The following is a 26,738-nucleotide window of genomic DNA, read 5'->3' on the forward strand; positions in this document are numbered from 1 at the left end:
TAAAATCTATATGAATAACGATCGCATGTCCAGAGATTGTCAGTAAACCGTGTAATTAGTATGCCCCTGGTATGAATACAAATAAGTAGTTACGTAGGTAACAATCACATGGCATTTCAGTTGTAAGAAAAACAATACAATGAAATTAAAACTGGATGATACTCACATCTTCGACCGAGCAGATACATCTAATTCTTTGGTTATATTATTTGAATTCAATGGTTATCTTCATATTTTTCATATTTATCCTTCATATTTTTTTTCTCGTATTTCTAATCTGTATTATTCTGTGCTTGTAGCTTAGAAAATAATATGTACCAATAAACTATTGTTTATTCTCCAATCACAACAATGTATATGATAGCTACTAGTTCCCATTAGCAACAATCCCCTTGGATTGGCCAAAGCTAGGTTTGTTCAAGTCTATAACAATGCTTACCACTTTTCAATAAAGGTGCATTAACTGATTGCCATATCAAATCAGCTATTATGTAAGCCAACAAACGAGCATGACATAAAATGAAGCAAAGAAAAAATCTCTGTGAACCTCAGTATTTGCTAAACAAGACAAGTTAGGTTTTGTATGAGAAACGAAAATGTTTTAAATTAATCACTACCTATAATTGTCGGCAGCTAGTATACATTCAGCAGCTACGCCCCTGGGTTCGATGTTGTCCGGCCCTGTAATGGAAGCAATTGGTCGTCGTCGAACATTGCAAGCGTGCATATTGCCACTTATCTTAGGATGGATTATCATTGGCACTGCCGCTCACCATGCATTGATGCTTCTTGGCAGAATTGTCTGTGGGTTTGCTGTAGGCATTATGGCAGCACCCTCACAGGTATGTATTTGTATTATGATACTCAAACTTTATGTAGGTATAATTACAAGAACACTAGTATTAGTTCAATTACTTGTTGTAGTCAAAACTCTGATAAAAAAATAGAGGTATGGGATAAAAAACGTGTCGTACTAAAGATACTATATTGTATATTAAGTTAAACTAAAGTTACTAAAGTAATAAGACTGAAATAAGAGGTAAGTAAAACAGATTTTAAAGCATTTTTCTTACGTTTGACCCAAGAAAAAATGTTCGATAATATAGATATACATAAAAATTTTAAAAGTATAATAGTAATATTAAAAATGTAGTTGTATTTTGTTTTAATCATTACATACTCTAATTGTTTTCGCGATATTTGTGGATTGCATACAGTATACGTCAAAATAATTACTGGTGGTATATAGCATCTTTCAATCTCTAAGCTTTAATTACAAAGAACTACGAGTGATGGTAGAAGTGGAGTGGTGGTCATATCATGTTGACGATGACAAATAGCTACTTGTACGATATATGGGGTTGATGCATATGTTTTCTTAGTCTCGCATTTGAGTCTCTGTGTGTAAACAATCAAAAATACTGTAACATCAGTAAAGGTATCCCTAATATTTTTACTATTCTAGTGCCTACTTGTATAGCGGAACACTCTGTCCCAATGAACCGTAACATATCTAACAGTTAGCTGTTACAATAGCTGAAGCAACAACACACGCATTGATCTTTCAAGGACATAAGTGAAAAATCACTCACCACTGCAATGCTGCATATATATTTAGTAAAATTAATATAATTTTTATTTTATTTGAAATAATATCTTCCACAGGTTTATCTGGGCGAAATATCAGAGCCGAGACTTCGTGGTTTACTCATAGGAACGCCATTCGTGGCCTACTCACTAGGAGTGTTATACGTATACGCACTAGGCGGTGCCCTACCATGGAGAACAGTGGCGTTCCTATCTATCGTGCTACCCATCTTGGCATTCGTGGCGTTGTGTTTCTCTCCTGAGAGCCCCACGTGGCTTGCGCGGCGTGGACGTTTCCACGACGCCATGGCCGCTATGTCATGTTTACGAGGCAACTCTGAAACTGTAAGTCGTTCATTATTGTAATTATTATCAGTTTCATAATTGGCTTCAATTTTAAATATTCAATCAACGGTAAGTATTCACCCATCTATGATAGTGTATGTATGATAATGTCTACATCTATGGTAGAGTCAACTGACGAAGCTATTAAAATATCTTTATTATCATTTATTTTATTTTCCCCTTTTTGGTATGGTATGTATTTTTGATTTTGATTTCAAATACACGATAAATCTATACGAAGCAATATTTAGCATAAATATGGTGAATAGTTATATACCCCTCCTATGATTAAAGTTATCTTTTAGTAATTTAATTTTAATGTTTATTTTAGTACTAGGTATAAAATAGAAATAGCAATTAAACATGTATATACATGCATATTTCAATACATGTAACAGTAGTTTGTATATCATAGGTACTTATTTGCTTCTGTTATTATGTAAAAGTTTACTTATTCGGCGTTAATAATACAAATATCCAGTCAAAAACCACGTAGAATGCTCGTAAAACTTAACCAGAAGAAAGTACAAGAAATCAAATTGAAAACGTAAGATCAAGTACATTTTTTTACGTTTACACTAAACTTATCACTTATATATTTTAATTTTAATAAATATTAAAGGTAACGTCTTAATAAATATATTATTTTCTGGCTTTAAGCTTGGTATATGCTTTCCTAACTGACCTAGTAAACCATGTACGTACGTATGTTATACTCACTTATGTACATTAAGTTTTGTTTTGCTCATTCCGAAAACTATTGAAAAAAATACTCGACGATGATTCCGCCAATAAATTAAATGATTTTTTAATGAGCTCAACAAGAGTCCACTTACAATTGAAGAGTATGTTCGTGAACTAACCGGCTTTATGAAATTCAAACAAATGTACGTACAAATATACAACCTATAATACATCGAAGACTCATTCATTGTAATGCTATTCTATAAGAATAAATATATTAGGCCTAGATCGGGTTTAAGTATTAAAAGCCAGCCTGTAATTTAATACTCATTAAGTAATTTTAAAATATATGTTTATAAGGTAACTTATGGAATTTAATAGCATGGTACTTATCTACTTATATGTCATCAAATAGTAATCATTGGTCGGTTGATCCCATGAATATAATTCAAGAATACCTACCTAAATATTAACGATATCATTGCTGAATTAAGGTATATGCGTAATTTTGTTGTTAATTATGACTACATTTAACTCTATGTACTGTATTCAGTAAAAAATTGAATAATTTTTATATTTTTAGTTAATTTACGTTTTTTTTCAGTAAATGAGTGTGTATAGATGAGACGACATTTTAAATTTGTAACGTCCACGTTCAGTTGAGGCTTTTCTTTTTCATAACAGTGATCCGCTTGCACTAAAGGTATATCCTGGCAGATTACTGTTGAAAGATAAAACGATGAGGATGAAATTTAGCCAGTTAGGGATTCGTAGCGAATAAATCGTGACGAATTCCAGTAGGATCCCATAGAAGTTGACACGACATTGTTACCAATTTCATCGCTCGTCCATACCACTTACAATCTTCTTTGTTAACCATTAAAACATCTATAGATGTTTTAATGGTCTCACCTATAAATTCTACCAGCAAGCAGACTGTTTGAACAATTTAAGTTACGTAATGATACGGATAATTGTCATTATTCTAAGTAAAGTCTAAACGTTTATGGATTAGGTATACCTAAACAATTACCATCGATCATGACATTGTTTACATATGACAACAGAGTAACCTAATAAATAAAATAAATCAAAATGTTACTAAAATAAAAAAGGGTACAGATTACAGTTGTTTTTTTTCAGGCCCAACGTGAACTCCATGAATTGATATCAGCACGCGAGAAAGAGAAAGCGAGAGGTGAAGAGAGTGTTAGATTCTTCGCGACAGTGACTCGTGCACCAGTCCTTAAACCACTGCTACTTATTAATGCATTCAACATGCTGCAGATCATGTCGGGAAGCTATGTTGTCATATTTTATGCTGTAGATATAGTAAAGGGCTCTGGTGGATCACTAGACCCACATGTAAGTATCTACAAATGACTTATATAAAAATATATTAATTACTAGCTGTTCCCGCGACTTTGTTCGCGTAGAATATAATTTTATTTTCTAAACTAAAATATTTTTTCTAAAATAAAAGTAGCGTAATCTACTCTTTATTACATCAGGTGCCTGCCAAAAAAAGTCCCGTCAAAATCGGTCCAGCCATTTTCGAGATTAGCCAGAACAAACAGACAGACAGGCAAAAATTGTAAAAAATGTTAATTTGGTGTATATGTAACGTGACCATTTATTTCAAAACGGGACATTTATTATATCTATTAATGTAGTCAATAAAAAACAATTTATTTCAATCTTTAAAAAAGTATTACACTCTAAAAAGGGAGACTCATATATAAAAGAATAATAATAATTAACTCTTTATTGTGTACACAAAATAAACAATATATATAAGTAATTACAATAGGCATTCTTCACGCTATAGACGGTTAAACCTAGAAGAGAGAACATATCGTCGATTAAATAGAAAAATGACATTTTTATATATTTAGCACCTTTTATATAATTCAATTAAAATACATTATCTAAATACTTTTAAAATTATATATGATACTTCTTTGTAAATTTAAAACTTTAAAAGGAAAAATAATTTAAATTAATTTAAAAACTTTAATTGCTTGTCTACAAGACAATATAAAAATGGCACGTTTTTTATATTCACCTTAATTATCAACAATAATCTACATCACAACCGGCCCGCTCGACTAAACATATTTTCACCGAGTTTCCAAAAACGGGACAATTTTGCGTCCCAGAGTTAATTTCGGGGACACCGGGACTTGTTGAACAGTACGTTTAAAACACGTCTTGTTATGTATATGGCATATTTATATTCATATGTATGTAGTAAAAAACTGTTATTTCAATGTTACAAACAGACACTCTCACTCATTTTATTTACATGTATATATAAGATTTAGCCTCAGACGGTTAAACTTAAGAATGACACAATGATGGATATATATTTAGCTATGACAGCTTCAGTAGTCTAGCGGTTTAGCACACCGCCTTAAATCCGATGATCGTGGGTTCAATTCCTCGAACAGTACAAACATTTGTTTGTATACATGATTGTCTGTATAGATGTGGATGTTTACTATGTATATTATGTATCTAATTACAAAAAAATATGTATTTATATACCAGTTGTCTAGTACCCATAACACAAACTCTTCTTAGCTTGGGTCTAGATGGCACTATGTCAATAGTTAAAAAAATATATATAAATAATATATATATATACATGTATTGTTATTTCTATTACAGATGGCTGCAAATGCAACGGCTTTAGTCCGACTAGCCATGACAATAGTTGCGTGCATACTACTGCTGAAGGTGACTCGGCGAGGGCTGGTGCTGGTCTCTGGCGCCGGAACAGCCTTGTGCACTCTTGGCCTAGCCATCGTACTGTCACAAGGTCCCGGCTACGGATTCCTACCTCCCACCCTCATTCTCGGCTACGTGGCATTCAACACGTTAGGTTTCTTTTTATTACCAGGGTTGATGATTGGGGAATTATTGCCCACTAAAGTCAGAGGTCTGTGTGGTGGTTACATATTTTGTCTTTTCAATTCAGTCCTATTCGGTTTCACAAAGTTGTTTCCTATAATGAAGCGCGCTATCGGAATGAGCGGCGTGTTTGGTTTGTTCGGCGCGTCTGCCTTACTCGCCACTATAATACTTTACCTCATGCTACCAGAAACTAAAGGAAAATCATTAATACAAATTGAACAGTATTACCAGAAACCGAACTTCTTCTGGTTAACGCGGAAGAAAACTGATAGTCCTAATGTGTGAATCACTAGAAATTCGTATTGAAAATTTGGTTTCAAAGTTTGCTTCGGTTTTGAGTGATTAAGTAATTAAGTGATTCAACATCAAACACTACTTACTAGTTTTATTATATCATTTACAATTTAATTTTTAGACCCTGACTATTGTTTACTCACGTCTCAGATATATGTATTTAAGATATTCTCGAATATTTGAAGGTGAATCTTTGACACGGTGATGGGCATTAATGGAAGAGAGCCGGTCAAGATTTTTACATTACAATAAACCTAATAAGGTATTAATCAAATAGACTATCTCTATATGCTTATTATTATAAGAGTATTGTATTGTGTCTAAATTATCGTCCAATATCTGGTATTTAGTGTGTAATATTTAATTACCGCAAAGTATTATAATGTTCAATCAGACCTATACATTTTGGTGTTTACTATTTACAAAGGCAATACATATAATATCTAAAAATTAAGAGAGATCGAAATGTCTTCATGCTAAGATTTACTTATAAATCAATTTTTAACTATGTAAATGTAATTAATAACTGTGATGTGTAAACAAGTGGCTTGTTCGAATTGTATATTGTACTTATTTTTCAGATGACACATTTAAGTAGTGCATTTAATGTAAACTATAAATTTATGTTATGCAGGATTTACATATGCAATAACTATTCAATGTCTGTAAAGCGTTTGTAAACATTTGACGGTTTTATAAAGTGCATGTAAATCCAGCATTACATATATTCGTGATATAATATGTATTTGACTTGTTTATAGTTAAGTAAACATATATAAGGGCGCGAGATATAACAGTGACGTTATTGAGTACCACGAAACAACAAATGATGTACTATGGAAGCTCGTCGTTACTATATACTTGAGAAAACAATCATTTTATATTACGAGATTTTTATCTGTGATCTAAATAATGGCCGTGTTGTTAAGTACATAATAATAACTTACTGTATCATGTACTTATGAAGAAAATATTTTGTAATCGCATTAACAAATAGAATTTTACAAATTGTGATAAAAATATAACAAATAAATAATATACATGTTTTCTGTAATTTTCTTAATTCTTTATTCACTTTATATACAATAAATAAAATACACTACACTTAAGTCTACACTAGGGTTCACCGGGAATTCTCGACCCGAGAATTCCCAATTGGGTTTTGTTCCCGGGAAATCAAGCTCGAGAAAAGTCGAGAACTCGAGAAATCAAGTACCTATATAGAAATTAAATTGCCGTTTGTTGTATTGCGTGGCGGCGCAATAATTTAAGATATTAAGGTTTTCTTCCATGTATTTTTTTTTTGTTTTACAGAAACTATTTTTGTTTACAAGTTTAAGGTAGATTTTTTCTAAATAACCAGCCAAAAATGGTGCTGTCATTATAAATATAAGTCTGAATAATATTGGGTCCTAACATATGAAAGTGGTGTTTTGTAAGGGAGTAATCTGAAGTATTTTTTTTTTCAAAATATAACATGTTTATTTAATCAAACTATGTACCATTGCTATTTATGCACTTTTGCCATCTCATAGGTACTTCATTGATCCCTTTACTGAAAAAACATTTGAACGGGAACATTTGGACATATCAATAAAATCTTTGAACTTTGGACTGCCCCATCGAATTTGAGTTTTTTCTCAATCAGTTATCCAAATTTCGAAAAAAATGGTAATCTGTTGGAGCAAGATCCGGGGAGCAATTGTAAAGTCTTAGACATTACAATTGAATCTCTTCTTATTTGGTAAATGTCAGTTGTACAGTGTGTGGTTTAGCGTTGTCCTGAAGCAGCAGTAGCCTTAACTCGGTTGTTTAGTAGCTAGCTTTACCATTATGGTTTCTCAATTGCTGTGCCGTAATCATCTAGCCAGATTTAAGAAAGGTGAAGTGAACAACACCGGAACTAGTCCACTAAACGCTCGCAAGTAACTTTTTTGGGTCAAATTTCGCTTGGGGCAGGTTTTGGTTGGTTTACCAGGGTTCAGCCATTGCGATGAGCGTTTCCAATTATCATACAAGACCCACATCATCACAGGTAATGATTCAGTTTAAAATCCCTTTATTATTATGCCGGTTGACTAATGTAACGCAGCGGTTTACGCGCGTTTGTCGATCGAAACGCGAATTGTCTACTCAATTCATGAGGGACCCACCTTTTAAGCTTTTTCACCCTCCCAATTTGCTACAAGTGGATTAATACAGTTTTGTCACTAACACCGCAACCTGCAACTAACTCGGACGTGGTTTGCGATGGATCTGCTATAACAATTGCCTTCAATCCTTCATTACCAACCTTGGACTCCAGCCGCCCACGGGGATTATTTAGCAGGTCGAAATTTCCAGAACGAAAAAGTTGCAACCAACAATGCATTGTGTTTTCTTTTGCGACACCACCACTATACACATCATTAATCCTTCGAGCCGTTTCTGCAGCACTAGTGCTATGGCGGAACTCGTGACTCGTACTTGTAAATGATATTTTAAGTTTTCCATTTTGTAACACTCAGCTTACAAAATGGAAAACTTAAAATATAGCGGTATAAATTTGAAATTGAAATTTCTAACCAAAGAGGAGATATTTAAGATCAAAGTGGCCAGTACGACAAAACGCTAATTTCATACGTAACCTTATATATTTGAGTATTTTTAAAAAAAATTGCTTATTCATAATATGTATAATGTTTTTAAATATACCAATCCAATAAGGGTTTTATAATTAATTTTATAGTTAAATTTATATTTAATATTTAACAAAAAATGCAGTGGTTTTCGTAACAAATGAAACCACTGAGTTTTTTGAAAGGAACCAAATAATATTTAAATGTAAATTTCTCGACAACCCGAGAAGACCCGAGAAATTAACCTCGAGAATTCTCGAGACCCGAGAAATGAAAATCGAGAAATCATGAACCCTAGTCTATATCAATTGATCTGACACCTATTTTTAAGCCGCCATAACATCAAGAAAACTAATATTACTATACACAGTTAGTTCTGTTACAACCTGATCCCATTGAACAATATAGGTATTTTGCCATCATGATAAATATTAGTCGTCTGTGTCGTCTTGAAGTGTAATCTCAATTTTAAGAGGCACTTTAACTGTGTTTACTATACAATCAATTGTCACTTATTTAGAACCATTGAATATTTTTATTTCTAGCACTCTGGCACTTACATGCTTTACGTTTGCTACTTTGCAAAACACATAGCTTTAACGCGGTTTTCTAATGTAAAATGACTTACGACTGAATTTGGCCAAATTACTGAAATACTAGACTTTCTGACACTGTGATAGTGCTCTTTTTTATTACTAAAAAACAGAAGACCTTTTGCTCGAAAAATTACAATGATGGATGTTTGTTACTCTTTCAAGCAAAGCAAAGCAAACTACTAAAGGAATTTTAATGAAAATTTACTATAATATAGTTTATATATCAAAACACATAGACTATAAACTTCACGCGGGTACAGATTGTTAAAATAAATATGTAAGAGTACACTAAGTTCACCAATCAGTAGTAATCACTTCCATGTTTGTCTACTAGTCAATGTAGAGTTATTTTAACTCTTGTTCACCCGAGCGGCTGTGTGAGGTAATGAGACAGCTGTGGTTGATGAGAGGGGGGCTGCGCCTCCGGCAGCCGCTGGTAGAGGTGTGGGCGAGAGGCGCATCCCGGGCACACATGCAACGAGCCACCGACCACGCCCTCGCACTCCCAACAATAGTGCTCCGTACACCGGTTGCACCGGTAGATCTAATGAAAATAATCATAATAATTATCTTTATTGTAACTCAAAACCAATATTATAAAATCTAGGGTAGTGTAACGATAACAGTTTATATAAACATAAATGATTGAATTAATTTTTATTTTGTTTAATTCCGCTACTATTAGTATGTTCGAGAATACAATACAAACATTCAGTGCGGAAAACGGATTACCGCTACTGGTGACCTTCCCCACTAGTGATAAAACGCAGACCGTTATTAAATCTACCATATTACAACACGTGTTGCGCCTCTAAACGAGGCATTATCAGGCAATGAATACTATGCTAACTATGACTGAAAATAAATTATTTTCAATCGAAAACATTCGAAAATCGGGAAATTTATTTATTCCAAATTTCATTCTTCTGTGTAATTGTATATATTATGTTTTTATTCATAGAAATAATTATTTAACAAATGAATGTTACAAACATTTGCTATAGTAAAATGGCTCATTTCATCTCTTGTCAATGTTAAGTAATTACTACCAGCAAGTGCAGTAAGTATAGTATAGTTTCAATCTTTGTTTCAACCAATTTTTTATCAAAACAGAAACCCAACCCAACCCGAAAGTTCGATAAATGTCATCAAAATTTATTCAAACAATTTCTTCTTTTACGACGGCGGCTTGTCAATTACTTTTAAATTAATTACATGAGTTTTTATTTTGATAGCTGTATTAAATAACCGTAAAGTCCGTTATTTACCTGTTTATCCACATCTGTGAATGACCTCAAACAAGCAAAACAACTTTGTGCTTGCCCTTCATTTTTTAATTCTTCGTATGGCTCTACTGGAAACAAATGGTGATATGATCTGAAACAAGAAAACAAAACGATTTTGTTAATTAATTGTAATTGTAAATATTACTTTTCACGGAAACCATAAAATATGGCTGTCGTACAAAACTGTGTAATGAAGTTTTTTTATATAGCATATGTTTTAGATTAAGATGATACACAAAAAATATTATGGAAATTATAAATGAGAAAGTTTATGAGGTTGGATAAATGGTTGGTTGTTTTGTAATAATAATAATAACTCTTTATTGCGCATACATAAACATAGGACAGTAAGTACAAAACAATGAAAATAAATGTTTTACAAAAGGCGGTCTTATCGCTATCAGCAATCTCTTACAGAGAACCCGGTGTTAACAGAGAGTATTTACATAAAGAGAGAAGGTAGGAGGCGCACTAAACACTCTATTTATTATATATACATATAATAAATAGAGTATTTTACAACAAACATACAATAAACATACATTTTATAAACATAAATAAATAAACTTACACACCAATACATACAATATACATACATATACTACATAATAATGAATGAGAGGATGTGTTATTATTTAATAATTTTTGAAAAATGGCATATGATTGTGCTGATCGAATGGGAAATGGTAAGGAGTTCCAGAGACGAATAGCTTGTACAGTAAAAGAATCAGCGTAATATTTAGAAGAATGAGGTGGGAAGATAAGACAGAGGCTTCTTGTGCTGCGTAATTCAGAACCCGGGTGTTTAGAATGGAACTGAAAGTTCTTTTTTAAGTATTGAGGAGTATGAGGGTGGGAGAGGATTGTATAAAGGAGGGATAGAAAATGGTAGTTCCTGCGAAGACGAATGGGAAGCCATTTGAGTTGTTTGCGAAATTGAGATATGTGGTCATACTTACTAAGACCAAATATAACTCGTATACAAATGTTTTGGAGTCGCTCAAGTTTATTCAATTGTTCTTCAGTAAGATTTACATAGCAGGAACCTGCATAATCTAGGATTGGGAGTAACAACGAATGTGCGAGCGCAGTCTTGGTATCTACTGGCAGGAAATTTCGCAATCTATTTAGGCTTCCGAGAGACCCAAATATTTTACGACTTAATTGCGAAATTTGGTGCGACCATGATAATGTTTCATCGAAATAAATACCGAGGTTTTTTACCTGGGCACTGAATTCAATGACATGGCCATTGAAGGTAATAGGCGGGAGACTTGTTTTATTTAATTTAGACACAAAATATGGGCTTCCACTAATGATACATTGTGTTTTTTTTGGATTAATAATAAGGCCATAGGCTTTGCTCCAATCAGAGATATAGATGAGGTCAAGATTGATATCACGAATCGCATCATTGATATTGGACAAAGTGCCTTGAGAATAAATTTGTAAATCGTCTGCATAGAGGTGGTAGGATGAACGAAGATGAAGTGTGATAGAATTGATAAACAATGCGAAGAGAAGAGGAGATAAAACGCCACACTGAGGTATGCCCGCAGTCGTTGTGCACCATGATGTACAGATATCCTCGATACGAATACGCTGCCGGCGCCCATACAGGTAAGTATGAAACCATTCAATCACCGTTGGAGATATGTTAAGAGAACTAAGTATACTGAGTAAAATGTCGAAATCAACAGTATTGAACGCATTACTGAAATCTAATAGCGTTAGCACTGTCAGTTGCGATTTGTTCATGCCAAGCCGAATATCATCGGTGATCTTGATGAGAGCGGTAGTCGTACTATGGTATATGACCAGGACGGAAACCAGACTGGAGTGGATTAAGGAGATTGTTCACAGAAAGGAAATTATATATCTGTTTGTGAACAAGGCGTTCTAAAACCTTAGATAGGAATGGTAGAATGGAGATGGGTCGGTATTCTGAAAAGGTCAAAGGATTTTTATTTTTGGGGAGAGGTATTATATGTGCATCTTTCCACGTGGAAGGAAATAGAATTATTGAGTATAATTGTTACAGTAGTAAGGATAATGTCAAGGATAGGAATGATCATATTACGACTAATGCTATCATTACCCATGGCATTCGTGGTTATGGCAAGTATATTCTTCTTAACATCACAATCGGTAAATTGACTAAAAGAAAAAGGAGATATGTCAGGAGTTGAGAAGGTAGAAAGAACATTTAGTGTGCTTAATTTATCGTTGTTGTCAAACACAACAGAAGAGCAGAAATGCTTGTTAAGACTTTCGACGTCTATGTTATTCTGTCCGGGACTATGGGTTTTTCCAACTCCTAGTGATCTAAGAAATCTCCAGACCTTAGCCGGATCACTATCCTCTACAGAATTATGAATGTGGCGACGTTGAGCATTTCTACAAGCTCTATTGCAGAGATTTCTTGCCCGAATGTAATATTCTCGGTATTTATCGGAATTTGGCTTTGGCTCTATTTTTTTTTATTTGAAGAGTTTTGATCTCGTCGGTCAACCAAGGTGCAGGGAGATGCTTAACTCGTACTGGTCGTACGGGAGCATGCCGATCATATAGTTCCAATAAAATAGAGTTGAATAATTTGATTTGTAGTGTTTTATGAAAACTACTGGACGGATTTAAAATAAATTTAGTACACAGACCAAATATATTCTATATTAATAAATTTGATATTTTTTAACATAATTGTATGACCCGTGGTCTGCAGCATATATTTAAATAAATAAATTTAAACTTATTCTGTAACTAGTTGTGCTTGCAACTAAGTAAATACGGAAACATTACATATTATTGTATTAATAAACTAATACAATTTTAGATGGCGTATTAAAACTATTCATTCGATATATCATCCTTTCAATCAACTTTCTTTAAATAAGCTGAAATATATTCACCCATATGTGACGGCCTAGCGGTCTAGCGGTTTAGCATATCGCTTTACTTCCTATAATCGTGGGTTCGATTACTCTTATTATATGTAGAGTATAGAAGTTTGCGTACCTAGCAAGATGCGGCGCTGAGGCGAGCGTAAGTCCGCAAGTACGACACTGTGCCGGCAACGAGCAGTACTTGCTGCGGCACTGCGGACACAGATGCCCTTCACCACCCACGCCCTCACCTTCCTCCAAGTGACTGCAACCAGATGAAAGTTTGCCTTTATTACTTTATCAGGATAAAACGCTGATGATATCGCAATTAAATTCCCACTGTGAACGCTTATAAAGTATTTCATGCTACTACACTTTCCTTTGCATGAATACGTGCAGATGTCAAACCTTAAAATATGTAACCTATCAAGGATATTTCTGTTGTTAAACAGGAATGGACCTGTCTTAAAAATTGGGTATAATTTTTGTTAACTTTTAAATCGGATAACGGCAATCTAATAGAAACTTCGAACAGCACATGAGAAGTATATATTTTATTTTAAAAAATTTTAATATATGCAGCATTACCTTAAAAAGTCAAAAGCATTTACTCAGATAGGGAAGCTTTTGCCATCAATTTACAAAAAAATGTTTTATCACTATTTTAACCCTATCGTCTAGACTTGCTAACTACTTCAATTGAACAAACCTTGCAAAATACATTACTAATACATTATTATATTATTATTATATATATATATATTATTATATATATATATATATATATATATATATATATATATATAAATATCCCCTTGGGCACTTTGTGGCTCAGACGTGCCGTATAGGTAGTTTTTTGTTGATCCTTTTTCACTTGTTGATCCGGAGGCCTTTTGTTGATCTAATGCCAGATGACCATATATAAATGTTGATCCGTTTTGAGCCACAACTGTCACGACGAGTAATAATAATAATTAAGCGATTTATACACGATTTTATACAAATCCACCTTTTTGGCATACGACCACTTCTTGATCCAATTCAAACGGGCCAATCAGGGTGCAGCATTTGCCAAGGGCTTCCTCATTGGCACGTTTGGGCTACTACATTATGGCTACAGTAACTTAATAATGTCTAGCTAGTATTTCAAAAATAATAGTCTACCTAATCTAAATATTTATAGAAATCAGTCTGGAGTAACGTGACTCCAGATCAAACCTCAATACTTGTTATTTTTTGGACGGGAATTTTTCCTTTTGTAACAACGTTACTGAGCGAATGAAGAGAAGACGTAACGGCGGATCCAGGGGGGAGCGTCATGGAGGTCTTGGGAGTCATGGGGGGTCATGACTCTCCCCTCCCTTAGCCCAGGACTTAGGTAGACCACTAATTGAACTAAAAAATAATGAAACAGCTAAATTTTTTGCACGATCGGAGTGTTGGTGCAGTAGTATTAATTATAATTAAACATTGTTACTTAAAACATAACAGTTAAAGTACTATAACACTAAAAGCAAAATAGGTATTTTCAAAATACTTTTTCAAAATAAATTACCCTTTGAGTTTTTGTTCAAACCTCAGATATTATATTTATTTTAGGTATATCAATCATTACATAGTATAGTATAGTATAAAACAAAGTCGCTGTCGCATCTAACAAGTACATAAATAAAGAAAGAAGACTTTTTGGCTCTGAATATATTTCAAAAATCAATTACTTGTGTTAATCAATTTATATACTCGTTCTTATTTCATAGTACTTGTTTTGATCCGAATATATACAGATACCGTAACGGTCTATTAATTATGAATTTATTATACCTAACCTAGATATTTTATTTTGACGAAACTCCGTGTAGTAGTAGTATCCGATAAGGGTATGCGAACCCTAAGTATTATTACAAAATGACCAGTAATTTCGAAGAAATAAGCCTTTGAATTTCAAATCAACTTACCAAACGGACGCTCAAGGTTCGATTCCCGCCATAGATTTTTTTTTGTTTTGACTTTATGTTATATTTTAAATTAACTATTTTAATAATTAAATGAATTTAATCGAACAAAAAGTTGTCAAGTATTAAATTAATTTTAATTTACATTAACTATTATACTTTCTGAATTGTAAAGCAGCTAACAATTATAGTAAGATCTTATAAATAATTAACACAACAACATTTCAAATGTATTTTCTTTATTATTACAAAATATTTTTTGTGCATGCTATAATAGTTAATGTCACTTAAAATTTATTTAATATTAAACAACGTTTTTATCGATTAAATTCATTTAATTATTAAAATAGTTAATTTTAAATATTACTTTAAAAAAAAACAAAAAAAAAGTCAATGGTGGGAATCGAACCCGGGGTGTCTGTGTGGTAAGTTGGTACACAGATACACTCCTAACTAGTAAAATTAATTTAATACTTAACTACGTTTTTCTCGTATAAATTAATGTAATTATTAAAATATTAAATTAAAAAAAAACAAAAAGAAGTAAATAACAATAGTCAATGGTGGGAATCGAACCCGGGGTGTCTGTGTGGTAAGTTGGTACACAGGTACACTCCTAACTAGTAAAATTAATTTAATACTTAACTACGTTTTTATTATAAATTCATAATCGTATATAATCATAAATTAATTATTAAAATACAAAATAAAAAAAAAACCAAAAAAATAAATAATAAAAAAAAAGTGTAGGATTCGAACTCGGAGTATTACATTATTATATATATTAGGCATACGACTAGCCTTATGACTGTTACTTTTTTTTAATCTATACATCTATACATGTAAATAAAATTGGAGTGTCTGTTTGCAATATTGAAATAACCGTTTTTACTACTTGCATATGAATATAAATACGGTATACACCAAAATAACATATTTTACAAGTTTTGTCTGTCTGTCTGTCTGTTTGTTCCGGCTAATCTCTGAAATAGCTGGACCGATTTTGACGGGACTTTTTTTGGCAAGTAGCTGATGCAATAAGGATTAACTTACGCTACTGTTATTTTAGAAAAATAAAATAAAATTTCACGCGGACGAAAGCTTGTCTATAGATATACCGAGATTTAATATTTAAGTTGCTATTATGTTGTTGACAAAATTTTACTATAATGTTACTATTACGTTATCCTACACAATTTGTATTATTTTGGATGAATAAATAAATAAATAAATAATAATCTATACATATAAATAAAATTGGAGTGTCTGTTTGTAATATTGAAATAACCGTATTTTACTACTTGCATATGAATATATATAAGGTACATATACCAAAATAACTATTTTTATAATTTTAGTCTGTCTGTCGGTCTGTTTGTTCCGGCTAATCTCTGAAATGGCTGGACCGATTTTGACGGTACTTTTTTTGGCAGGTAGCTGATTTATAAGGAGTAACTTAGGTTACTTTTATTTTAGAAAAATAAAGTTAAATTCCACGCGGACGAAGTCGCGGGAACAGCTTGTTTTTAATAAAAACATCTTTTTTGTGGTACTTGAGAATGTTGAAGCCTGTTGTTTGTAATATTGAAATAACCGTTTTTTACTACTTGCATATGAATATAAATACGGTACATACACCAAAATAACATATTTTACAATTTTTGTCTGTCTGTCTGTTTGTTCCGGCTAATCTCTGAAATGGCTGGACTGATTTTGACGGGACTTTTTTTGGCAGGTAGCTGATGTAATAAGGAGTAACTTAGGCTACTTTTATTTTAGAAAAATAAAGTTAAAAACCACGTGGACGAAGTCGCGGGAACAGCTAGTGTATAATATATTAGAGATACCTACGTGTTTTTTTATTGATGACTAGCTGTACACGGGATTTCGTCCGTGTGGAATTTAACTTTATTTTTCTAAAATATAAGAAGTTAAATTCCACGCGGACGAAGTCGCGTGTACAACTAGTTGTCGGTAGTCTAGCGATTTAGCTAGCACACTGCTTTGATTCCTGCTTGGTGGTCGAGGGTTCGATTCCTCGCACGCTGCAAACATTTGTATTCATGAGTAGGATTGTTTGTAACGGTCTGGGTGTTTTCTATGTATAGATAATATATATGTATTTACGAAAAAATATCTTTGTATTTATATCAGTACCCATAACATAATCTTCAGCTAGCTTAACTTGGGTCTAGATGAAGCTGTGTGAATTGTCCTGAGATTACTATTATTACTATAATAAATCTTTTCAAATCAGCCGATGTTTATTTTTGCCATAATACGTGCTGTTACCATGTGATAATATTACGTACGTACTTATTAAACCATTAACTTATTATTAAATTATTAACTATTTATACTGTTTTAAATGTGATGCGTTCATTATTTATATTTCCTTTGAATTAAAGACAAATGTATATATATATATATATACATTTATATAAACTTGCACACTTAGTTGATCCAGCCACGATCCGTAGATATTGCTGATTCCACTGTCTCTCTCTTTCTGTCACTATCTTTGTATTCTAATATGCGATGTTGCCGTTCCGTCATGGTCTCGGCCGGAACGGCAACATCGCATATGTTGCGCGTTGTTGCCAAATGTATTCGTCGATAGTAGTAGATACGTATACGCGATATATATTTTTTCAACAATTTCCTGCAATAGTGAATCCGTATCGGCAATTTTTTTTAAATGCACAAAGATTTTTTGGCTCTGAATATATTTAAAAATCATTTACTTGTGTGTTGATGAATTTATATACTAGTACATGAAGTACCTAATACTTGTTTTGAATTGAATAGGTAGCGATATTATGAATTTATTATACGTAATCTAAAGATTTTGACGAAATAAAAGTAATTAGTTATCTGTTAACCTTGACTTCATGCTGGCAACAGTATTATCAGATGATGAACATACTCTTCGAAAACTTACAGCAGAAATATCGTGTTTGGACTCATTAGATAGGTCTCGATGAATAGAGTTTAAAAAACTTAAAATAAATGGTAAATTAGAAATAATGTATAAATACCCCTTACGTAAAATTCAACCACTTTAAACTTAATAATAATAATAATTAGGAAAAGAGAAAAGCTATACATGCACTGAAAGTAATTGATGTCTTCCACACAATATTTTCACTATTAAACAACTCTGTTTGTTCAGTAAAGTGTAAATACACTGGTAACCTTTAATCATATTTTATATGCAAACATTACATATACAAACCCTAAAGTTTTATTTCAGAATAGCCAGTAGTTTTGAAGAAATAAGTCTTTGAAATTGTACGTGTAACTTATATATATATACTAGTTTTTTCACCATAACAAACAACACCAATATGGCCTAGTTAGTAGTTTACCTGTGTACCAATTAATAATAATAGTAATCTCAGGACAATTCACACAGCTTCATCTAGACCCAAGTTAAGCTAGCTGAAGATTATGTTATGGGTACTAGACAACTGATATAAATACAAAGATTTTTTTCGTAAATACATATATATTATCTATACATAGAAAACACCCAGACCGTTACAAACAATTTAATAATAAGTTAATAGTTTAATAAGTACGTACGCAATATTATCACATGGTAACAGCACGTATTATGGCAAAAATAAACATCGGCTGATTTGAAAAGATTTATTATAGTAATAATAGTAATCTCAGGACAATTCACACAGCTTCATCTAGACCCAAGTTAAGCTAGCTGAAGATTATGTTATGGGTACTGATATAAATACAAAGATTTTTTTTCGTAAATACCTATATATTATCTATACATAGAAAACACCCAGACCGTTACAAACAATCATACTCATGAATACAAATGTTTGCAGCGTGCGAGGAATCGAACCCTCGACCACCAAGCAGGAATCAAAGCAGTGTGCTAGCTAAATCGCTAGACTACCGACAACTAGCTGTACACGCGACTTCGTCCGCGTGGAATTTAACTTCTTATATTTTAGAAAAATAAAGTTAAATTCAACACGGACGAAATCCCGTGTACAGCTAGTCATCAATAAAAAAACACGTAGGTATCTCTAATATATTATACACTAGCTGTTCCCGCGACTTCGTCCACGTGGTTTTTAACTTTATTTTTCTAAAATAAAAGTAGCCTAAGTTACTCCTTATTACATCAGCTACCTGCCAAAAAAAGTCCCGTCAAAATCGGTCCAGCCATTTCAGAGATTAGCTGGAACAAACAGACAGACGGACAAAAATTGTAAAATATGTTATTTTGGTGTATGTACCGTATTTATATTCATATGCAAGTAGTAAAAAACGGTTATTTCAATATTACAAACAACAGGCTTCAACATTCTCAAGTACCACAAAAAAGATGTTTTTTCTATCAAATAAACCGTTTTTATTAAAAACAAGCTGTTCCCGCGACTTCGTCCGCGTGGAACTTAACTTTATTTTTCTAAAATAAAAGTAGCCTAAGTTACTCCTTATAAATCAGCTACCTGCCAAAAAAAGTACCGTCAAAATCGGTCCAGCCATTTCAGAGATTAGCCGGAACAAACAGACCGACAGACAGACAGACAAAAATTATAAAAATTGTTATTTTGGTATATGTACCTTATATATATTCATATGCATGTAGTAAAAAACGGTTTTTTCAATATTACAAACAGACACTCCAATTTTTATTAAATGTATAGATGTAGAGATTATTATTTATTTATTTATTTATTTATTCATCCCAAAATAATACAAATTGTGTAGGATAACGTAATAGTAACATTACAGTAAAATTTTGTCAACAACATAATAGCAACTTAAATATTAAATCTCGGTATATCTATAGACTAGTTGGCCCCAGCGACTTCGTCCGCGTGAAATTTTATTTTATTTTTCTAAAATAACAGTAGCGTAAGTTAATCCTTATTACATCAGCTACTTGCCAAAAACAGTCCTGTCAAAATCGGTCCAGCTATTTCAGAGATTAGCCGGAACAAACAGACAGACAGACAGACAAAACTTGTAAAATATGTTATTTTGGTGTATGTACCGTATTTATATTCATATGCAAGTAGTAAAAAACGGTTATTTCAATATTACAAACAGACACTCCAATTTTATTTACATGTATAGATGTATAGATTAAAAAAAAAGTAACAGTCATAAGGCTAGTCGTATGCCTAATATATATAATAATGTAATAAATTCATTTAAACAGAAATTGCGGGAACATTATTTAAATTTGTAACTTTTTTACTGTCCTTCTCCTTTTTTCACATCTTTCTGTTATATGCCTATAGTTCTCTCTATATTTTCTGTTTTTCTTACTTTCAATTTGAGACTGTACTTATAATTTGATTATCGGATCATTATGTATTTATTTATACATTTATGGGTTATATTTACATATATATTTATGTATGTATATTGTTATAGAAATGTATATTTTGCTTATCTTTCTAAATCTTTTTTTGACATTTCTTATTTATATTAGTGCACCGCCAATAATCTTTCGCTGCACCACTCATGGTTGCCTGGTAAATAACGCGGCAAAATATTAAGTCCGCCACATGTACAAATTTTTTTGTGCATTAAAGTTAAAGAAATAAAAAAAATACAATACTGTTTAATGAAAATGCGTATTGTCTAGTGCTTTGAGATGTCTTAAGGATAACCAACAATAACCATTTTTTATCTTTTACATTTTACGGGAATTTTTTTTATCGTATGTTTCCCTTAAAATCATGTAAACTATGTTATTATGTCATAATCTAAAGAAATAATAATATTTTATAGTGAAATATCCACTATAAAATACCAAAAAGTAGCAATGTAATTCGTTACGCGCGAATCAGCTGTTATAAGGTCAAAGGTCGGTGCACCCCGCGTATTTGATAAATAGTGCTTCTCTGGATGTCTTTAAGAGAAAATGGCAGTATGTACGTGTATATGTCACACACAAGTCCTTAAGTGTTAAGTTTTTCAAATGTACAATAAAGAATAAATATTTTTAAGTACAGTACTTACGTACATTAATATAATACCTACTTTTTACTTGTATCTATTGTTATCAAAATTAAATTATAAGTTCTTAACTTGACCACGACTATGTGACCCTCTCTTGGCGCCAAAACGAGTGAAAAAATGAACAGCATACGACGACGACGCAGTACCTATAGAGTGGAGCAACTGCTTATTCAGTTTTATTCAACTATTTAGTCCCTCCACCGTTACAATGAATAGAGGCGGATATTACAATGTACGTAGCATTGCGAATATAAAATATCTAGATTAGGTATAATAAATTCATAATTCATAGGCCGTTACGGTATCAGAGCCAAAGTCTTCTTTCTTTGTTTATGTACTGTTAGATGCGACAGCGACTTTGTTTTTATATTACTATGTAATGATTGATATACCTAAAATAAATAAAATATCTGAGGTTTGGACAAAAATTCAAAAGGTACTTTATTTTGAAAAAGTATTTTGAAAATACCTATTTTGCATTTAGTATTTGAAATACAAAAACGAAACTATTATTGTTTTTAGAGTGACATTTCTATGAATTCACTGTCGATAGCGAGCGGTGGGATGGAAAAAGATAACCGTTTATAAATATATAATAAATAGCCCTGGACAATTAACACAGACTGATACTGAACTGATATAGATATTTTTATTTTGTAAATACACATATAATATACATATAAAACACCCAGACCGATGAAAACAATCGATGACCGATGAGTACAATTGTTTGCACCGTGCGAGAAATCGAACCCGCGACCATCGGATGTAAAGCGGTGTGACCACCGAGGCAGTTGAAATATATAAATAATCTTATGAATTTAATTTATTCTAATTTGTTTGTGTGCGCGGGGTGCGGTGTACGGTGCTCCCCCCTGCCTCCACCGTTGCTGGAGCTTGCATGTATGGAGCATTGCGAATATAAAATATCTAGATTAGTAAATTCATAATTGATAGACCGTTACGGTATCTATATATATTCGGATTAAAATAAGTATCGCAGTAAGGACCAGTATATAAAGTGATCAACATAATTAATTGATTTTTGAAATATATATACAGAGCCAAAAAGTCTTTGTGTATTCAAAAAATATCTAATTTGTTTGTGTGCGCGGGGTGCGGTGTACGGTGCAGGGGGGACCCTGCCTCCACCGTTGCTGGAGCTTGCATGTATGGAGCATTGCGAATATAAAATATCTACATTAGTAAATTAATAAATTCATAATTGATAGACCGTTACGGTATCTATATATATTCGGATGTAAATAAGTATCGCAGTAAGGACGAGTATATAAAGTGATCAACATAATTAATTGATTTTTGGAATATATTCAGAGCCAAAAAGTCTTTATGTATACCAAAAATTTAGCCGTTCGGAGCCATTCAGTCACGAATTATTAGTAAAAAAAGTGTCGAGTATATCGTACTATCGACGAATATATATGGCCACATCGCAAAATAGAATGCGACGTTGCCATACCGCCTGAGATATACGCGATAGGAGTCAAGTTATTCAGTGCAAAAGGTGGAATCGGCAAGTGTTTAGGTCGTGGCCTGATCAACAAAGTGCCCAAAGAGGTGTTTATATATATATATATATATACATATCGTAATTATATAATTAATAATGGCAATAGAGATGTACTATGCGAACTGTGTGTATTTTTTAGTGTATGTAAATAAAATAGAGACCACATGCAAACTGTGATAGGCGGATCAGTATTGGCCCCGGGCTCCGAGGTAGCGACTGGGGGCGCGGAATGCGGGAAGCCCATCTTAACCAGGCCGGCGTGCAGGGGCCGATCGGCCGCCTGCGCCGGAGGACTGCTGCGCTCCAACAACAGCGACCGGTAGTGTACATCGTCCAAAACCACCTGCATACTCACATTTTATTCTTATGGAGCTATTTGTCGGTACTGATTGAAAATTTCAAAAACTGTATTAGTTTTTGATATTTTCAACCAGTAGAGCGAGTAGAGACTAGTTCTTTTGAATCGTAATCATTTTTAAACTGAATTCACAAATAACGTTATATATAAATACGTGAATTGTTCTGGATTATATTTAAATACGATTATAATGGATTTGAATTAAATTGGCACTAAATATAAGTAATTTCTTAACTATAAATACAATTTAAAAATATTTCTAAAGATTCATTTTAACAGAATGTATAAAGTAAAAGGAAGTGCTTTTATATTTTTCAGTATTTTACTTGTTGTTACACTTACTTTTATTATCTGATAACTTAACAGTAAGACATAAATTAAAATATACCCCATATTCGCCACCTGTGTCTTGGCACAATTTTTTGCAAATTCTTACTTCCGCTGCTAATCCAATAACGGAACATCTAATTCCATCTGTTTTCAGGGTCTAAAAATAAATTAAAATAGTTAGTAATTATTAAAAGTTCTAAGTATTCCATTGTCGACGTTGCGAAGTGGCAAACAGTTAATATGCCCACATTTGGAAAAGTATTTGAACCCAATGTGGCGAGCCTACCACTATCTCTCGGATAAATTTATTTGTATATATTATAATTATTAGTATTACAATAATTCCATTATTAAATAAGTTCTCTAATATTATTAGAGAAAGATTGCTTTATGCATTATTGATACTTGTCTGCTTGTGCTGCTTATCAAGTGTTTTACTGAAAGTATACAATGGAGTTTATAATATTTATATAAAAAATATTATCACCAAACGATTGGCCAATCAAAAAGTTCGTTAGTACCGTTCCTCTAATTTAAAACACATAGCCATTTGAAAAGCACTCACCTGAATAGTAGTAGTTATGTCGGATGGGTCACAGGTAGTGAGTGATGCAAACAATACCAACAGCTCTCTAGACGCGTGCGCCGGCAGTGGTCTCAATACCCTCCCTGCGTATTCCAATGTATTCTGTAGTGATGGCTCACCAACCAGGGCCATAGTGGACAAACTGTAAAAATTAATGAAAACAACAATGTGTGTAATATTAACACATTTTTATTGACGACCTCAGTGGTCTAGCTGTTTACCACACCGCCTTACTTCCGATGGTCGCGGGTTCGATTCCACGCACATCACAAATATTTGTATTCATAAGTATGATTGTTTGTATCTTTCTTAGTGTTCTATCTATGTGTAATATGTATTATGTATATGAAAAAAAAATATCAATGTATTTGTATCAGTTATCTAGTACCCATAATACAAGCTTTAGCTAGCTTAACTTGGGTCTATACAGCGCTGGGTGCATTGTCCTAAGATTATTATTATTATTTAATTGTAATGGAAAATGCATTTGATAGAACATTCCTGTAAATCCACAATCTTCCATGTCAAATACAGTTGAGTATTTTTTCTTTAACTATTGCTCCATCTGTGTCTCATTAGTTGAGTATATATCTACATTGTGTTGTGTCACATAAAAATAAAATTTTATGTTCAGAAAAGGACAGATAAATTATATTAATTACATTACCTACATACCTTTCCACAGCTTTTATATGCTTTCTAACATTGCCTGACAGCTCAGTGATTCTCTCAGCTCTTTTGTTCTTCATTACTACTATACCAAGTTGGCTCAAAGGGTTTTGGTCAAAAAACTCTTCAATAAACTTCTGCAACAGCTAAAAATTTTGTTATATTAATAGATCTTTGTTTTAATATGAGGATATAGTGTAATATGAATTTCATTAATTTGTTATACTTTTAAAAATGCATAATTAACCATTTCATACCACATGATACCACTCTTACAAGTCACAAAACCAAACAACCACTCGTACAAAAAAACACACTTAATACCTTCAAAGTACATAGAAAACGTGAGGGCTTCAAATCTTGTGCATTCATAGCTTCAGAACAATCAATGGCTACAAGAAGATGTCTCATCATACCGAGCCTGATGGGACCACGTCGAGGCGCGGCAGCCTTCCGGGCCGCCTTTTGTGCAAACTCTGCCACTAATCCTTCCACTAAGCCATCCTCGTCTTCTTTTATAGCTTCCCTACAAATAATATGTCTAATTACTTTAGAAGCTACTTTTGTTTGATTACTCATATTCCTTAGCCATTCTTTCAGCAGAATGTGCATTATGAATCATATGAAATAACATTGCAAGTATGTACTGCACAATTTGCTATGTATGGATAATTTTATGTACTATATAATACATACATTGAGAAATATGCATAAACACCTTTTAATAAAATTACAGATTGAAATAATATCTTGTTTATTATAATTTAATATGTATTTGACAGTCTCTGGGGTTTAGTACAAAATCTTACTTCTGCAGGTCGCAAGTTTAATCCTTGCACAATGCATACATTTGTATTGGAGTAAAATTGTATGTATTATGTATTATATCTATACATATAAATAAAATTAGAGTGTCTGTTTGTAATATTGAAATAACCATTTTTTACTACATGCATATGAATATAAATACGGTATATACACAAAATAATCATTTTTTTAAATTTTTGTCTGTCTGTCTGTTTGTTCCCACTAATCTCTGAAATGGATGGACCTATTTTGATGTGACTTTTTGGCAGGTAGCTGATGTAATAAGGAGTAACTTAGGCTACTTTTAGACATAGTCGCATGTAGAGCTAGTACATACATACAATAAAACAAGGAATTCAATGTTCTTATTGCATTTCAGACATAAGAAAAAAATTGTGAACTATTTCACCCATAGCTAATCTGCATTTGTAATTAATTTATTTAGATGTCTAAATTTCTTAACTCTGTAAACTGTAACTCTTCTAAAAAGCACCTAAATCAAAGTAGCATTCGGAAAATGTAATAGAAACGTTACATCTATTAAGATAAAAAACTGTTCACAAGTTTGAGATCCAACTAATAGATACTAAAAGAAATTTATTACAACAAAATAGGTCTCTAATTTGTTATAATATTTTTTTTTTGTTAGAATTAATTTAACTAATTGGGAATATGTAATTGAATAACATTTACTTGCAAATAGGATGTTAAAATTAGCCATATATTTAATAGTCATCTTTTTTAATGTATCACTGTTTTAACCAAATAAACAACTTACCATGTTTTCTCATAACCTGTCTCCCACCGATATTCCTTAAGGTCCTGATCGTCATCTGCCATTATATAAAATCTTAATCCCTAGGATTAAATTAATTGGGATTTTACTCTAATAAAATTTATAAATTTAGTCTTACTGACAACTTTATTGTTTAGGTAATGATAAAAATACTATTATTAATTATATAACTATACGATACTATATAGATTAGTATTTAATTACTAAAGAGAACTATGAATAATTATAAATAAATAATAGCTTTCCAATATGCAATAAACAACATGCGATAACTATTTTGAAAATGTTTTTTTATTGGTTGTGTTTACTATTCAAAAGAAAGGCTAGGGAACTGCGCTCATACAGGCATAAACACAAAATTACTATTTTATAAAGAAGTTCTAGGCATGGCAATATTCATCGATACTATCGTGTCTGAAAAAAAAGGTTCAACTAAAATATTAAAGAAATATATTTCATATGGTATATTATACAGTAATATCGATATTTCCTAGT

At 32.4% G+C, this 26,738-nt stretch overlaps 2 protein-coding genes across 2 annotated transcripts in view; one reads left to right on the forward strand and one right to left on the reverse strand.

The window, feature by feature from the left end:
* LOC131845031 (facilitated trehalose transporter Tret1-like) overlaps positions 1–6,864 on the forward strand; it is a 35,593-nt gene extending 28,729 nt beyond the window's left edge. The window contains exons 4-7 of the mRNA XM_059194054.1: positions 634–842; positions 1,666–1,932; positions 3,760–3,981; positions 5,287–6,864. Of these exons, the coding sequence (XP_059050037.1) occupies positions 634–842; positions 1,666–1,932; positions 3,760–3,981; positions 5,287–5,817 (1,229 nt within the window). The 3' untranslated portion in view covers positions 5,818–6,864. The remainder of the gene's footprint in view (positions 1–633; positions 843–1,665; positions 1,933–3,759; positions 3,982–5,286) is intronic.
* Positions 6,865–9,395: 2,531 nt separating this feature from the next.
* LOC131845077 (general transcription factor IIH subunit 2) lies at positions 9,396–26,499 on the reverse strand. Its single transcript, XM_059194097.1, has 9 exons — positions 26,226–26,499; positions 24,965–25,166; positions 24,647–24,786; positions 23,951–24,113; positions 23,444–23,542; positions 22,859–23,040; positions 13,342–13,473; positions 10,309–10,417; positions 9,396–9,584 (listed from the first exon to the last, which is right to left on the reverse strand). Exons 1-9 carry the CDS (start codon positions 26,285–26,287, stop codon positions 9,402–9,404), a joined length of 1,272 nt encoding a protein of 423 aa, XP_059050080.1. The 5' UTR covers positions 26,288–26,499; the 3' UTR covers positions 9,396–9,401.
* Positions 26,500–26,738: the final 239 nt, after the last annotated feature.

This window comes from Achroia grisella, unplaced genomic scaffold (assembly GCF_030625045.1).
Source record: "Achroia grisella isolate CSIRO2021 unplaced genomic scaffold, CSIRO_AGI_Agris_v1 utg109, whole genome shotgun sequence".
NCBI lineage: Eukaryota > Metazoa > Arthropoda > Insecta > Lepidoptera > Pyralidae > Achroia > Achroia grisella.

Bases quoted from the DNA above. Each gene is read 5' to 3' on its own strand.
- LOC131845077 (XM_059194097.1), bottom strand. From the start codon at position 26,287: ATGGCAGATGACGATCAGGACCTTAAGGAATATCGGTGGGAGACAGGT. The intron at 23,543-23,950 runs GTGAGTGCTTTT...ATTTATTTTTAG, and splicing joins ACATAACTACTACTATTCAG to ACCCTGAAAACAGATGGAAT. The intron at 9,585-10,308 runs GTAAATAACGGA...TATTTTCATTAG, and splicing joins TCACAGATGTGGATAAACAG to ATCTACCGGTGCAACCGGTG.